The sequence below is a fragment of the Sus scrofa genome, chromosome 2, assembly GCF_000003025.6.
Source record: "Sus scrofa isolate TJ Tabasco breed Duroc chromosome 2, Sscrofa11.1, whole genome shotgun sequence".
In the NCBI taxonomy this organism is placed as follows: domain Eukaryota; kingdom Metazoa; phylum Chordata; class Mammalia; order Artiodactyla; family Suidae; genus Sus; species Sus scrofa.
The window spans coordinates 147564238-147581165 of NC_010444.4; the positions used below are offsets into that span (position 1 = coordinate 147564238).

General features: G+C 43.4%; 1 protein-coding gene across 1 annotated transcript in view; it reads left to right on the plus strand.

Annotated features, from left to right (window-relative positions):
• The window catches only part of RBM27 (RNA binding motif protein 27), a 74482-nt gene continuing 63078 nt past the window's right edge, over positions 5525-16928 (plus strand). The window contains 1 exon segment of the mRNA XM_003124070.6: positions 5525-5778. Within this exon segment, the coding sequence (XP_003124118.3) occupies positions 5720-5778 (59 nt within the window). The 5' untranslated portion in view covers positions 5525-5719.

Below are 16928 nucleotides of genomic sequence, written 5' to 3' on the forward strand. Positions count from 1 at the left end.
ATTCTCATTCTGGCTACTATAAATAAAGCTGCTATAACATTTGTGCATAGGTTTTTGTGAGTGAACATGTTTCTACTTCTCTGGGATAAATGCCAGGAGTGTAATTGATGGGTCATATGGTAGTTGCATGTTTAGGTTTTTTTGGTTATTGTCTTTTTTTTTCCCCCCCAGGGCCACACCTGCAGCATATGGAAGTTCCTGGGCTAGGGATCGAATCAGAGCTGCAGTTGTCAGCCTACATCACAGCCACAGCAACGCCAGCTCCGAGCCTCATCTGCTACCTATGCCCCAGCTTGTGGCAACACTGGATCTGTAACCCACTGAGCCAGGCCAGGGATCTAACCTGCATCCTCATGGATTCTAGTTGGATTCTTAATGTGCTGAGCCACAACAGGAATTCCGTATGTTTAGTTTTGAGAGAAAACACCAATGTTTTTCAGAGTAGCTGTACTATTTTATATTACATCCGCAAAGTATGAGCAATTTAGTTTTTTTGTATCCTTATGAGTATTTAGCATTGTCACTTTTTTATACTAGCCACTCTTTTTTTTTTTTTTTTTTCCCCAGCTGTCTCCATAGCCTATGAAAATTCCTGGGCCGGGGATCAAATCCAAACTGCAGTTGGAACCTACACCACAGCTGCGGCAACCCTGCATCCTTAAACCAGTGTGCTGGGCCAGGGATTGAAGCCTTGCTGCCTCAGAGGCAACCTCAACCTGCTGCACGGCAGCTGCAGTTGTGATCTATGCTGCAGCTGCAGCAACAATGGATCCTTAACCCACTGTGCCAGGCTGGGGATCAAACCTTCATCCCAGGGCTCCAGAGTCACTACCAATCATATTGTCCACAGCGGGAACTACTGAAGCAATTTTTTTCTTAAAAAAAAGCTCTTTATAAGAAAGTTCTCCTAAGAAAACAAATCTACATTGTGTTTTGTAGAAGAGAGACTGTTCTGATTGAATGACTATTTGTCTGCCAACTCACGTTCCCTTTGCATAACTAAGATTCAAGTGACTTTTATTGATGTGACTCTTCTCGGAGCAGGTGGGCTGCTCCAGGTGACCCAAACTCAGGAGAGACTGACATTTTGATAATTACGTTGTTGAATTAGCTGAGCTTCTACAAATGTGTAGACACGAGAGGGTCTGTTCATAAGCATGAGCTTCCTAGTTTGAAATTCTAACAAAGCTTAATTTAACAAGTAAAAGAAGCATATTATGATTGTAAATTTCACAGAGTAAACAGAGAAAAATGACTCTCGACTTCTCTCATTGTACATCTGGGACATTCTTAGCCACAGGGTGGAGAATAAGGACCAAAACCAAACCAACCAACCAACCCCCAAAGTGGGCATGATACACTCCAATTTTGGAAGACCTGACTACCTCTGTCGACATGTATGAAATGACACCATTGGTAGTTCTTCCTGGTGGAGGCATAGTTATCCTTCAGCCAAGAAAGTGAACTTGGTTTGAAGAAGGATGATTTAGGTATCTTTTCTTCTTGTAGTCACTCTCTCTTTTCAATGCCCCATATTAATAATCTCTTTTTTTCTTGGATAAATGGGCATCACTTGCTTTCTCCTCCTGTGAAAATAAACTGAGAGAAAAGTCAATATTTTGGAGTTCCCTTTGTGGCTCAGTGGTTAACGAATCAGACTGGTATCCATGAGGATGAGAGTTTGATCCCTGGCCCACTCAGTGAGCTGAGGTGTAGGTCGCAGACACAGCTCGCATCCTGTGTTGCTGTGGCTGTGGTGTAGGCTGGCAGCTATAGCTCCGATTCGACCCTTGGCCTGGGAATCTCCATATGCCATGGGTGCGGCCCTAAAAAGACAGAAAAAAAAAAAAAGTCAATTTTTTAAAAGTATCTTTTTATTTCATTTTTTTGCTTTTTGCTTTTTTTCAGGGTCACATTCATGGTATATGGAAGTTCCCAGGCTAGGGGCTGAATTACAGCCACATCTGCCTGCAGTTTACACCACAACCACACAGCAACTCAAGGTCCTTAATCCCCTGAGCAGAGCCAGAGATCAAACCTGCATCCTCATGGATACTGGTCAGGTTTGTTACCATGGAGCCACAACCGGAACTCCTTTTAAGTATCCATTTTAAAATCCACCTTAACTAAGCGAAGAACATTTATTTAAAATCAGTCTTCCTCTGGAGTTCCCATCGTGGCTCAGTGGTTAACGAACCCGACTAGCATCCATGAGGACTTGGGTTTGATCCCTTGCCCGCTCAGTGGGTTAAGGATCCGGCTTTGCCATGAGCTGTGGTCTAGGTTGCAGATGCGGCTCCGATCCCATGTTGCTGGGGCTGTGGTATAAGCCAGCAGCTATAGCTCCAATTCGATCCCTAGCCTGGGAACCTCCATATGCTGCCAGTGTGGCCCTAACAAGACAATAAATAAAGAAATAGTAAATAAAATCAGTCTTCCTCCATTTTATCCAATAACAGTGACTGTTAGATGGAAATGGACTCAATACATAGTTACTGAGTGAATTTTGAATGAGCCCTAGAGTTCAAACGTCGGCGTTTGTGACCGAAGTGGCCAAATGAAGATTATAGGTGTAGGCTTTGGAATCAAATCCAGATGGCCAGGGCTGGGCCTTTCCACGCATCAGCTTCATGAACTTCCTGGGATGCAACGTTCTTGTGTATGAATCTTGTCTACTATTGTACTACTCAGGGGTACCTAACATACCTAGCCTAGGGCCAGCATAGAGTATTTACTCAACTTGGCTCTGACTGCTGTTTGCAATGCCTATTAGTCCCCCCGCATCTGAGCTCCCAAAAGATAGAGACTGGGTGTAACTCCTCAAACTTTTGTCTCTGCCCTGGCCCAGAACACAGAATCTGGTACCTGGTTATCAGCCCTGAATAGGTGTGTCGAATTAATACATATATGGATGCATTGCCTTCAGGGTAGCCCAATAACCAAATGACTGAAATCAATTCCTCATTCATTCATGGGCTGAAGAAGAGTTGGTTTTGTCATGCAACAGATGCTACTGAATAAAGTATATGGAAAATTCTGGGCCATGGCTACTGACCAAAGCTGAACCAACTATTTAGCAAATGGAGTGACGGGGAAGGGGAGTGGGACTGATTATATTGTACTGTATTCCACTTCCACTTCTGGAAAAGCAACTCATTCATATGATGCTACTGTGTCAAGATACAGTTTAGAGTTCAATATCTTCATTCAAAATACTAGTTTATCCATCTATCTATCTAGCTAACTATTCAGTTTAGAAAAGATATGTAATAATATCACAATTTGAAAAATAGGGGAGGCACAGTGGTTTACGAATCCAACTAGCAACCATGAGGTTGTGGGTTCGGTCCCTGCCCTTGCTCAGTGGGTTAAGGGTCTGGCGTTGCATTGCGGTGAGCTGTGGTATAGGTGGCAGACACAGCTCAGATCCTGTGTTGCTGTGTTCTGGCGTAGGCCAGCGGCTACAGCTCCGATTCGACCCCTAGCCTGGAAACCTCCATGTGCCAAGGGAGCGGCCCTAGAAAAGGCAAAAAGACAAAAACAAAACAAAAAAAAAAAAAGAAAAAGGAAAGAAAAAGAGGGGAAAAGAAAAAATTACCAAGGGTCCTCAAACCCAGATATTACTACTGTAATCATGTCTGTTCTACTCTCTATAAATGTGAGTGTTTAAATAATGCCCTTGATCATCAGGAAGCCAGCATCCCAGCGCCCTCACCTCTGAAGTAAGGCCTGCAAAATTTGTTCTAAATGCATTTGAATAAGTACTTTGAAATTATTACAGAGGAGTGATTTACTGTGATAAAGGCAATTCCTGTTTCCTCTCTATAATGCCATCAAGTTCCTGCCTCACCTTAGGCTTAATCAAAACACTTTTGCATTTTTCTTTTTAAAATTTCTGCCATTTTGGGGGTAACACTTCATCTTTGTAGTGGAAAGAAGTGAAGGAAAAATGTGGATGAGCCTCAAAGAAGAAGAGACAACAACTGAATGTGGGAAAGCTCTAGGCTTGCTGTTTGGATGATCTGAATGTAGTTTCTGTTCAAACCAGTCTCTCTGGGCTTTTCTCCCCATTTGCAAAGTTGGGAAGGAGGTGTCAGTGAAGGAGGTTCGTTAGATGATTTTTAAGTGCATTTCACGTGTATTAGTCTATGTAAGGGGCCCATAAACTGTAGCCCGCCAGCCAAACCCTGTTGGCACCTGTTTCTAGACACCTGAGAAGTAACAACAGCTTTTATACTTTTAAATAGTTGAAAAAAAAAATCAAGAGACTATGCTGTGACATGTGAAAACTCTCTAAAATTGAAATTTTCATACGAATTTTATTGGTACAAAGCCACAGTCATTTGTTTATATATTATCCATGGCCAGTTTCATGCCTAGAGGGTAGAGTTGAGTAGTTGCCAGAAACCTCATGACCTACAAAACCAAAACTATTTGCTATCTAGCCCTTTACAGAAAGTTTGCATACACCTGCTCCATATGTGTAGTAAACCTGCTTATTTTTGATTGACCCATCCGGCATTTTTCAAAGTGTTATGTTCATAATGCACAATCCCATAAACTGTTCAGCTCTAAGACAAGGGACTCTGTTTTGCTCACCACTGGAATTCTAGTGCTTTAGCCAGCGCTGGAACATAGCAGGTGCCCAATATTTGTTGTTGAACAAACATTCTAAACCAGTGCCAAGCGAGTAATTTCAAAACTCCAAAAGGAATTTCTCATCTAGTACAGACCAAACTGCCTGGTTCGGTGATTGCAATTTTTTACAGAAATTATTGTTTAAAACACTTTTTTTTGTGTGCTTACTAAAATTCACCCTGCACAACCTCCACCAAATTTTAGATATGCAATGAACAGGGAATTAAAAAAAAACTGGAATAATTTTTCTTCCCAATAAAGAATATATTAAAAATACTGGTAAAATCGAAACGGCCTCCGTCTTTCACATCCGTTGCGCCACGTTTTAAAAATGACGATTATTGGAATTCAAGGCATGGTTGTCAAAGCAGTCTGCGTAATTTAAGCACAGCATCAAAAAATACGAGCATGTGCGCCGAGCAAAATGAGTGTGTGTGGGGGCAAAAAAAGTAAAAATTTGCGTTCCGTGCAATGTGTCGAAAGTGAACGTATTGCACGTTGGGTTGCAGATTTACTACAGCTGAGTCATTTCGGGACAGGAATGTGTGTTTCCAGGAAAAACGAGAGGAAGGAACCAGGCTGAGGGGCTCACCGGGTTCCCCCAGGCACTCCCAGTAGCAGACACCGGTATTCCGCCGCGGCGGGCGGCGGCATGGTCAAAAAAAGGCGCCGCGGTCCCTTTAAGAGCCACAGCACCTTCTCCAAGATACCATCTTGCACCAGGAGTTCACGTAAGCTCTCTACCTACCTTGCTATAGCCCTCCTCCTTCACTGGGTACGACCGGCGGGCGGGGCGAGCGAGCCTTGTCATTGGCTTTGTCCGCACGGCCCTCTCTCTCCGATTGGCTCCCGCGCCCGCCCCTCGACGCTACCTCCCGCCCGCCTGAGCCGTCGGGCTAGGTTGAGTGAGGGCTCTTGGGTTAGTTCCTGTTAGGCCCCGGCCGGGGGAGTAGGTTGAAGTCTCTTAAGATGCCGGGTGGGCTGGGGCGCCGGGAGCTGTGAGGAAGGCGTGAGGAGGCGCGAGGGGCGACCCGCGGCAGGCCGGAACGAGCGCGGCGGCCGAGCCCGCCTTCCCCGCACCATGCTCATAGAGGATGTGGATGCCCTCAAGTCCTGGCTGGCCAAGTTACTGGAGCCGATGTGAGTGCGCCCGGCTGGGCCGGGGCCGGCGAGCGTGGGCGTTGGGGGCCCGCGGGGGCGTGGGGGAGGGGAGGGCGGGGCGGCGGGCGGCGGCGGGAGGTCCCGGCGGCGTCTCCGCCGTAGTACTCGCTCCATTGTGGGGGGAGCCGGGGGCGTCGCGGCGGCGCGGCTGCGGGACCGGGGCGGGGGGGGGGGGCAAGGACAGCGAGGGCTTTTTAAACCCAAATGTCGGGGTGCTCGAAGGGGCGGCGGGAGGACTGAGGGAATTTCCGCTCCGCCGTTGGAGACCTGAGAGGGAAAGCGGGGCTCTCGAGGGATTTTAAGGTTTGAGTATCGGATCCTGAGGGGAGAAGCAGGACGTCTTCACCAAGCGCGTTCTTCCGGAGCCGAAAAGCTCGGGACGCGGAGTATCGAGGGCCTGTTGAAAAGCCGAGGGGAGAGGGCGGAGTGGGGACCTCGAGGGATCCGCGGCGACTGCCGAGGAGTTCCAGGGGTTCGGAACGACCGACGTGAAAGAGGAGGCGGTTGGAGGGGTTCGTGGGCATCGAAGTGGCTGAGGAATTGCTGGGAAGCTGATCATCGTGTGAAGGGCTTTTGAGGCGTCCGAGGCGTTGGTGATGCCGGGAGGGCGGGCGATTGTTCACGACCCTTAGGGACTGGGGGCGGCGGGGGGAGATTGTGTACGTTTGACCGGGGGTCGGAGGGGTCGCCCCGGCGGCTGATGCTACTGGAGGAGCGGCCACCGGCAGGGCTTTTTGGAGCCAGAGCCCGGCGAAAGGGGCAGGGAGGGAATGCGCTCTGGAGCTGCCGAGAGGGCGCTGGAGACGCTGGGCCGAGGGCTTAGAGGTGCGAGGCTTGCTTCGAAGGACTCCCTCGGTGGCTTGGGGGAAATGGTATTGGGACCCTCGGGGCGGAGAGCGGAGGTATCGCCTTTGTGTTGGTTTTGTAACCCCTTCCGAAGGGAAAGACTGTGCAGCGGGACCCTGGGCCTCGGTGGTCTCTGAAACCCCCCGGCTGGAGGGGGGCTGAGGAGGCTGTAAGAGGCGTCTAAGCCTCGTGGGAACGAGGGCTGGGGGAAGGCATCCTCGCTTGCCCTCTTCTCCTCTGCTTGTTACTTACCTTCCCAGTGGAGGGGAAGGCCTTCTGGCTGAAAGAAAGGGGTAGGAGAAGAGACGGGCAGACTTGGATTCTTTAGGGCACATCCCTTAAGTGGAAACATTGAGTTTTTGCACCAGTGGAAGTAGGGTCGCTTGGGACGTGTGCAGGTAAAGTCTGGGCTGTTGGGAGGGGGACAGCTGCTTGCCTGTTTCTCTGTTGGCTTGTGCTCCTGAGTTTTCCCGTTAACTAACTTTAGTTTTGCCCTATTGGTTTCTTGGGTGGGATGGCAACACCTAAGAAGACTCACCTGTAGCCCACTGTGTCTGCCCTGGGAAGAAGATAGGATGGGTAAGGGAGGCAGCGTTTGGGGAGTTTTGATGTCTGAAGTGGCATTTATTTGCATTCTGAGGGTAAGGGGGGTGTGACTAGAGTGCAGGTATGAATAAAAGGGACATTAAGGGCCTCGGAATTGTCTGGTTAAAGTGAAAATGACTTCTGGACATACTTGAAGGTTGTGTGGAAGAATATGGGCCTCTTGAACGTGAATATTCTTTTTCTACAGTAATAATTTTGGAGCACAAAAATGAAATGGATTGTGATGAAGGTGGGAAATAATGAAGTAGCTTTCCTGAAACTGACCTTGTATGGAAGAGGCTAAAAATAGAAGAAGGTGTATTAATTTACCTTCCTGTTTTTAGTTTGTTGACAGAGATCCTTTTGAAAGTATTAAATATATATTTTCTGTCTTGGGTAGAAGGTGACAAGTTTTAATATTATAGTGAACTGCTTTTTTTTCAAAGCTCCCTAAAATGTTTTGCTTGGGGTAATGTTTTTGGTTTTTTCTTTTTTTCTTTCTTTCTTTATCTTTTTGGCTTTTTAAGGCTGCACTTGCGGCATATGGAGATTCCCAGGCTGGTGGTCAAATCAGAGGTACAGCTGCCAGCCTACACCACAGCCACAGCAGCTCGGGATCGGAGCCGCCTCTGCGACCTGCACCACAGCCCATGGCAACACCGGATTCTTAACCCACTGAGCAAGGCCAGGAATTGAACCTGCAACCTCATGGTTCCTAGTTGGATTTGTTTCAGCTGTGCCACAACGGGAACTCCCTGGTTTTTTTCTTAATGTCAGAAATTAGTTTGGGTGGGAACTTAAACCCAAACTGTGGGTTTTTCACTAGGTTTTTTTTGACTCTTTGTACTGACTTTATATGTACATATTCTGTAATTTTCATGGCTAAAAATTGTCTTTCAAAATGATTGAGTTTAGTTTCCCTTTTGTTTAGAGTTGTACGTTCAACTTAAAGTATATGTCATGCTTTTCTCTTTTAAAAAAATCTTATTGCTTTCTTACAGTTAAAAAAGATCTAAAATCACTGCTTGTCTTTTAATGATATAGATAACTTTCCAGTAACTAATAAAATATTTATCACGAACTCAGTTAAGTAAGGGTTTTGGATGAAAGTGTTAATAAAAAGTAGTAAATGCAAATGCAGATAACATATGTATTTTCATTGTTAGTATATTGTCATGGGAGATTATTTTGTATCTAAAATGTAATAAATAATATGCTGAAGTAGGTTGTATTTGTAAATTTACTTTTTACATATTCCAGATTCAAGAAAATTGGAGTTCCCGTCGTGGCGCAGTGGTTAACGAATCCGACTAGGAACCATGAGGTTGCGGGTTCGGTCCCTGCCCTTGCTCAGTGGGTTGACGATCCGGCGTTGCCGTGAGCTGTGGTGTAGGTTGCAGACGCGGCTCGGATCCTGAGTTGCTGTGGCTCTGGTGTAGGCCGGTGGCTACAGCTCCGATTCAACCCCTAGCCTGGGAACCTCCATATGCCGCGAGAGCGGCCCAAGAAATAGCAAAAAAAAAGACAAAAAAAAAAAAGAAAAAGAAAATTTTCATGGCAGATTGGCATGTTGCTACAACATAGCATTTCAGAGCAGTTGTTATGCTTTCAGATGATGTAGTTGCAGTGGGTATGTTGGAATCATACTGTGGCTGGGTACATGCTTTCCTCTTGCACTTTCTTATTTAGCTTAATTTACAGTTAACTAAATGTATAAAAGTTTTTAATTTTTGGTATTTTTAAGCACTTTGTCACTAGTGAAATGAAGGCATTTAATAGGATATTACTAAATCAATCTAGTTTATATTTGATTATTCTAATAAATTAGAAATATCATGTGCTGTTAGAGCTTATCTCTTAGCTTGCATGCCTTTTGTAGGTGTGGGACATATGTATTACTTTTACTATAGGTAAGACAGACAGACTGGAAGAAATGACTCCTTAACTGGCTATGAAGAACCCAGTACCGGAGTTCCTGTCATGGCTCAGTGGTTAACAGATCCGACTAGGAACCATGAAGTTGCAGGTTCGACCCCTGGCCTCGCTCAGTAGGTTAAGGATCCGGCATTGCCGTGAGCTGTGGTGTAGCTCAACGGATCCCGAGTTGCTGAGGCTCTGGCGTAGGCCGGCAGCTACAGCTCCAATTAGACTCCTAGCCTGGGAACCTCCATATGCCGTGGCAGCGGCCCTAGAAAAGGCAAAAAGACAAAAAAAAAAAAAAAGAAAGAAAGAAAGAAAAACCCAGAACCATTTTTGTTGGCAGTGCAGCAGAGGGAGAGAAACCATCTTAGTCAAAGAAAAGAGTTTATGTTCTATTTCTACCGTTACATGAACAGACTGAACTCACAGATCTTGATTGGGGTCCTCTTCACTTTTTAAAAAATTTGTTTATTTTTCTTTTCACTTCTTAAGATTTTTTATTTTTTAAGGGCTGCTCCTGCGGCATATGCAAGTTCCCAGGCTAGGGATCGAATCAGAGCTACAGCTGCTGGCCAACACCACAGCCACAGCAATGTTAGATCTAAGCCACATCTGCAGCCTACACCACAGCTCATGGCAACGCAGGGTCCTTGACCCATTGATCGAGGCCAGGGATTGAACCCACATCCTCATGGATACTAGTTGGGTTCGTTCCTGCTGAGCCACAGCAGGAACTCCAACACTGCTGTGTGTTACGTATGAAAGTTGAGACTATCTCCTGAGTTCTATCACAGGAAGAGAAATACTTTTTTCTTTTGTTTCTATATGAGATGAGGAATGTTCACTAAACTTATTGTGGTAATCATTTAATATATGTAAGTGTACACTTCAAGATCATACACTTCTTATGTGAATTGTATCTAAATAAAACAGAAAGAAAAAAGCTATGAACAGCAATAAATTTGTCTTGGTATATGTTTTAGAAATTGATGGGGTTTGCAATCCTTTTTGAACAGTTGCATCAATTTATGTATTTTCTGTGTGTTCTAGTAGAGCATCATCATGTGACTTAGGGCATTTAGTTTCTAGTTCTACATCTCATTCACTGTGTGACTTTGGAGAGATTGTCTAACCTTTCTGTATTAAAAAGAGTTAATTATATTAGCCTTTTACCTACCTGATAAATATAAGTATTAATGATGCAGACTAAAAAGTGCTTTGTATACCAGAATCATTAAATACAGATTAAATTTTATGTTTTTGTAATATGAAAATTTATTAAACTCTTTTTGCAAAAATATTTTACTTATTAAGTTAAGCATTTCTGCCACTTAGACAATAATCAGTCCAGTAGTGCATGACAAATCTAGCTTCTCATTGCAGGCCCTATGCATAGAATAGGAATGCTAGTGAAAGCCATGGACCTGATGTGAGTTTTTGTAAGTTCAGGCCATAACAAGGTCTATGTAAAAAATGCACTAGAGGATTGAATATATGTCATTTCTGAGTATGATGGGAAAGGCAGCAGTAACCTTCACTGACGGAGGTAATTGTATTAGGTCAGTGATCGGGGGCAAGGTATACTTTGGTTGAACTCTAAAGTTTACATACTTCTTGGAGGTTTGCAGTCCTTATCAAGTTAACTCTTCACTAGTAATCTCTGCAGTTGCTCAGATGGGAAGAAAAATCACCATGCAGCAACTGTTAGACTTGACCTCCCTGATAAACTGCAAGGGTAAAATGAGTATTTTTTAGGTGTGTTCTTAAGATTGAGAACTACTGATAATTCTCTGAAGTGTACTTAGTGGCTTCAAAGAATTAGAGTGCCTCCAAAGTCCTTTGGGATTTGTTTAAAGAGGAGGCCATTCACTATTTCATTATTTTGATCAGAAGACTTCTGGGCAGGTTTTAGTATACTAAGGATCATGTTTGTTCTTATGTCCTTTGGTCCGCCCCCTGGCCCAGTTGCTGTAGGCTAGGTGCCAGAAGTTACTTTTAAAGCCTTCTGTGTTCTACCACTGTCTTGTCTCAACCTCTCACAGTTTTGTTACTTCATTATTAATCTCTTTTTTTAACCATTTGATATTTTGTACTATAATGATTTGTTTTCACTTCCATCTCTTAGCCATGTGACCTCAGGGCAAGGTCCGTCTTGCTCATAGTAGTTCCATCACCCAGCAAGATGCTTGGCATTCAGTTAACACTCAGTAAATGTTTAAATGCATCAGTGTCCTCAGTTGTCTATTTAGGTTGGTCACCATTAGAAAAGTAAGTTTTTGGTTTTTTTTTCCTTTTTACAGCTGTACTGTTGGCTTATGGAAGTTCCCGGGCTAGGGCTGGGGTCAAATCGGAGCTGCATCTGAGGCCTATGCCACAGCTACAGCAACACCAGCTCTGAGCTGCATCTGCCCCCCAATGTCAGATCCTTGAATCCACTGAGAAAGGCCAGGGATCAAACCCATATCCTCGTGGAAACTAGTTGGGTTCTTAATCCACTGAGCCACAGTGGGAACCCCAAGTTTTTTTTAAATAGTCTAATTTTCTGGTGTGCTTAGCTGGTGGTTGCTGTGCTAAGAGCCACAGTACAAATATAACAGTGGTGTTTGTAACTCAGAGACCTATGTATGTGTATATATATATTTCTCCCCCACTCCGAAGAAATCTAAGGGTGTTTTCTTCCATGATGTATTCATTCATGAATTCCCCTCATTAATGAAGAGGAAGATGAGAAACTTTTGTTTGAAAAGAAGTAGAAGTGCCAATATTTGTGTATCTTAATATGAGTTAACAGGTTCTTAGAACTTAATAGTTACTCAGTTATACTCTTTGATAAAATCAACTCAGATTTTACTTGTTTTTCCACTACTGTCTTATCAAAGGAATATCCTGAACATAGATCTCAGGGTCAGACTTTCTGTTTCTTTACTTTTTTATAAAGTAAAAATAAAAGCATTATTGCATTACAGAAAATGTAGAGAGATAAGAATATAATTATTTGTATACACTTCTAGTCTGTCTTCTGTCTGAACTTTCAGGTAGCTATAATCAGACTCAGGTAACATTTTTTATCTGTATTTCTGCAATTGACATTAGCATATTTGTATTTGTGTATTGTTTTTTTGTGTGTGTATTGTGGTTTTTTTTTTTTGTCTTTTTGATATTTTTTGGGGCCACTCCCGTGGCATATGGAGGTTCCCAGGCTAGGGGTCTAATCGGAGCTGTAGCCACTGGCCTACACCAGAGCCACAGCAACGCGGGATCCGAGCCGCGTCTGCAACCTACACCACAGCTCTGCAACCACACACGGCAACGCCGGATCCTTAACCCACTGAGCAGGGGCAGGGATCGAACCCGCAACCTCATGGTTTCTAGTCCGGATTCGTTAACTGCTGCGCCACGACGGGAACTCCTGTGTATTGTTTTTATAGCCATCACTTTGGATGCCTAATGTTTCATAAACATGGTTACCTTGGAGTTCCCTGGTAGCTGAGTAGGTTAAGGTGTTGTCACTGCTGTGCTCTGGTTTGATTCCTGCCCTAGAAAATTCCACATGCCATAGATGCAGTCAATACATACCCACTGGAGTTGCCATCGTGGCTCAGCAGAAACGAATCTGACTAGTATCCATGAGGTCGCAGGTTCAATCCCTGGTCTTGCTCAGTGGGTTAAGAATCCGGCATTGCTGTGAGCTGTGGTGTAGGTCACAGATGCGGCTTGGATCTGGCATCGCTGTGGCTTCGGTATAGGCCAGAGACTAAAGCTCTGATTTGACCCCTAGCCTGGGAACCTCCATGTGCTGCAGGTGAGGCCCTAAAAAGACCAAACAAACAAACAAAAAAGAGCACTTGCACACACACACATATGTGTATTTTGTGTGTGGGTCTCTTAGTACCCAGAGTATTTTCTGTAGTGGCTTTGTTCCCTGAGGCTAGTTTCCTATAAGTACAACTGCTAGTCCAGGAATGTGAACATTTTTAATGGCTGTTGATACACCTTAGGATCAGGAGGGTTTTTTTTCCTGTGGCCCAGTAGCATGGTCATAGTCTCACCTCAGGAACAAAATCACACTGAAGTAGAACTTAAAACAGCCCATATTCAGAAACATGTAGATTTTTCTGAAAATGGAAAAGGTTTAAATGGTCATGGTCTTGTCTTTTTCCTTTTTTTAATTTCCGCACCTGTGGCATATGACAGTTCCCGGCTAGGGGTTGAATTGGAGCTGCAGCTGCCAGCCTACACCACAGCCACAGCCACAGCAAGCCGCTTCTGCGACCTACACCGCAGTTCATGTCAACGCTGGATCCTTAACTCACTGAGGAAGGCCAGGGATCAAACCCATGTCCTCATGGATATTAGTCGGGTTCGTTACCACTGAGCCACGACAGGACCTCTGGTCTTGTCTTTTTCCTAAGATAGTTAGTGGTGTTTCTTGGCTTGGGGCTTAAGGTAAGGGAGTACCTTTACCCTTTGGTCTTGGGATTTGGGTATAAGTCTAAATCTGTGAAGCTGAGGTGCTAGCTCAGTAGATGTGTCATATACCTGCAATGGAGATTTTATTAAGAAGGAAAAAGACAAATTTGAGGTTTTTTCAGATAAGGCATTTTTAGGGCAGTATTTCTGTTAACTTCCCCTGAGAAAAATTCAGTATATATTTTTTAATTAAAATAAAAGATAGATAATTGAAACATATTCTTAGAACATTATTATGCAAGACGTGAATTTTAAGGAATCCTCATTTAAACTTTAGGAAATTTCTTCTTTTTTTTTTTGGCTTTTCTAGGGCCGCACTTGGGGCATGTGGAGGTTTCCATACTAGAGGTCTAATTGGAGCTGGATCCTTAGCCCACTAATCGAGCCCAAGGATTGAACCCACAACCTCATGGTTCCTAGTCGCATTCGTTAACCACCGAGCCATGACGGGAACTCCTAGGAAATTTCTTTTGTTGGTTTTTTATTTTAACTGAAAGGTGGTTATTGGTTGAGACTTAGAATTCATTAATGTGTTGTACAGTAAACATTGGAAAAATGTATGTGCCATGATAGGTTTTACTTGTATGGAATTGCAGCTGAATTTTAGTTCCACAGCTGTGCTGTCTGCCTGATCTTGAGTGGATCACTTGATATGTCTTTACATATTTACAAATTAAGGTAACTATAAAATGAGTAATAATTCATTGATTATGTTGTTAAGACCTTTTAAAGACTACAGTAAAAAAGTAAATTTAGGAGTTCCCGTCATGGCATAGTGGTTAACGAATCTGACTAGGAACCATGAGGTTGCGGGTTCGATCCCTGGCCTTGCTCAGTGGGTTAAGGATCTGGCGTTGCCGTGAGCTGTGGTGTAGGTTGCAGACATGGCTCTGATCCCGTGTTGCTGTGGCCCTGGCGTAGGCCGGTGACTACACCTCCGATTCGACCCCTAGCCTGGGAACCTTCGTATGTCACAGGAAGCGGCCCTAGAAAAGACAAAAAAAAAAAAAAGTAATTTTAGGTGGCTATTACTAACTTGTCTAATCTCTTTGTCATAATAGAAGCTCCTTTTTGTCTAGAAATGTGTGTATTTAATGTAGCCATGGCTCCAACATTTTGAAATGTCTTTTATTCCAAAATGTAAAGGTTTTTCTTTTGTCTTCTTTGCTTTTTGTTGTTGTCGTTGTTGTGTTTTTTAGGGCCGAACCCGTGGCATATGGAGATTCCCAGGCTAGGGGTCAAATTGTAGCTGTAGCTGGCTTACACCACAGCTCAGGGCAATGCTGGATCCTTAACTCACTGAGCAAGGCCAGGGATCAAACCTGCGCCCTCATGGATGCTAGTCAGATTCGTTAACTGCTAAGCCATGACAGGGACACCAAGGTTTTAAATAACTTTCTTTAGGTACTGCTTTTTGTGTAAGCAAAGTAGGAAGTGATCCTGCATTTGTCCTGTAATCTATCAAGGATTTTAGTCATGCTCAGGTTTTTGTCACACTTCTAGAAGTCTTGTTGGGCTGCTATGGTGTTGGTATCACAGCTATCACATTGTTGTAATTGTCAGTTTTTAAAGGTTATTTGGTAAGGAGGGGTGATGAAGGAAAAAATAAGTGCAATCATAAAGGTAAAAAAATTATAGCATAGAACTCCCCAATGTATTTTAAGTTTCACCATTCAATTGGTGTGACTCATTATTTCAGACTGGCAGTTTCCTTCATAGTGCACTTTATGGATACATATTAGGAGCTGTTAAATTTAAGTGGTCCCATTCCTTTGGCTGTAAACATGCCTTTATATTTGGTGCATATTTCTAACAGTTATTAATAGTTCACTTGCATTAGACAATATTTAGAATCTGTGATCACTCTCTTTTCTTGGTGTCTAGTCTTTTTCCACTCTTTTAACCCTCTTGTAACTATTCATCTTGAGTTTTAAGAGTCACATCAAACTGTATTTCATCAGAAGCACCCTAACTCTGCGTTTGTTTTTCAGAGTCTGAATACTAAATATATGTATGTGAAATCTGGGTTTGTTTAATTTACTTCACTTATCAGTAATCTGGGTTTTGCCTATTTCTCACTAGAAACCTCATATCCTTACCCAGTATTATACCTGTTAGGTCATGAGAGTCCTTGAAGGTTCTCATAACACCAGAGAAAATACATCGCTTCTTTTCTGACATTCCTACTTATTTAAAAAAAAAATTCTTTCTCTGTGTTTAGAATATTTTGCTTATCCAGGATGTGAACTTTTTTAGTAAGGTAGAAATGTAATTTTTTTCCCCCTCACCTCTCCATTTGAATAGATTAGAACTATACTGAGCAAATGTCTTATTGTTCTCAAGAGTGAAATTAGGAGTTCCTATTTGGTTCAGCAGAAATGAATCTGACTGACATCCATGAGGACACAGGTTTGATCCCTGGCCTCGCTCAGTGGGTTAAGGATCTGGCGTTGCCGTGAGGTGTCATGAGCTGTTGTGTAGTCGTGTAGGTCAGTGGCTACAGTTTCAATTCATCCCCTAGCCTGGGAACTCCATATGCTGCCGTGGGGCCCTAAAAAGACCAAAAAAAAAAAAAAAGTGAAATTAAGTCTGCCTACACATCTTTATTTTAAGGTGTTTATGGAAGTGCCAAAGTGGGCATGTCATGGGTAACGTTTTTGAAATTTCAAGGTGGAAATGTCATATATCCACTTCAGGGTCGAGCAATTGGATTTACCAAGGTGATCTTTTCATAAAATTGTCCAGAATGCAGGGTTGTTTGTTTGTTTGTTTGCTTTATAAGGGCTGCAGGTGTGACATACGGAAGTTCCCAGGCTAGGGGTTGAATCAGAGCTACAGCTGCCAGCCTGCATCACAGCCACAGCAGCTCGGGATCTGAGCCGCGTCTGCTACCTATATCCCAGCTCACAGCAATTCCAAATCCTTAACCCACTGAGCGAGGCCAGGGATTGAACCCTCATCCTTGTGGATATCAGTTGGGTTTGTTAACCTATGAGCCACAATGGGAACGCCCAGTATTTTTTACTTAAGAAAAATCCCATATTTCTTTAATTAATAAAACTATCTTTATACTTACACTATACTAGTGCACTTTGACCTTTACCCATCATTTTTTAACATTAGTTTTGAGTTTTGTAAAATTGACAAAATTGAAACTTACTCTTACAATTGATATACAATTGTGCATGGACATTTAAAGAGCCAGCCTTTCACATAACTGTTAATACTGACAATGAAAAAAATTCTGCTATTTTACTGAATTATGAACTTTTAAAGGTATAAACTGGAAAGGAAGTAAGGGTGCTGGT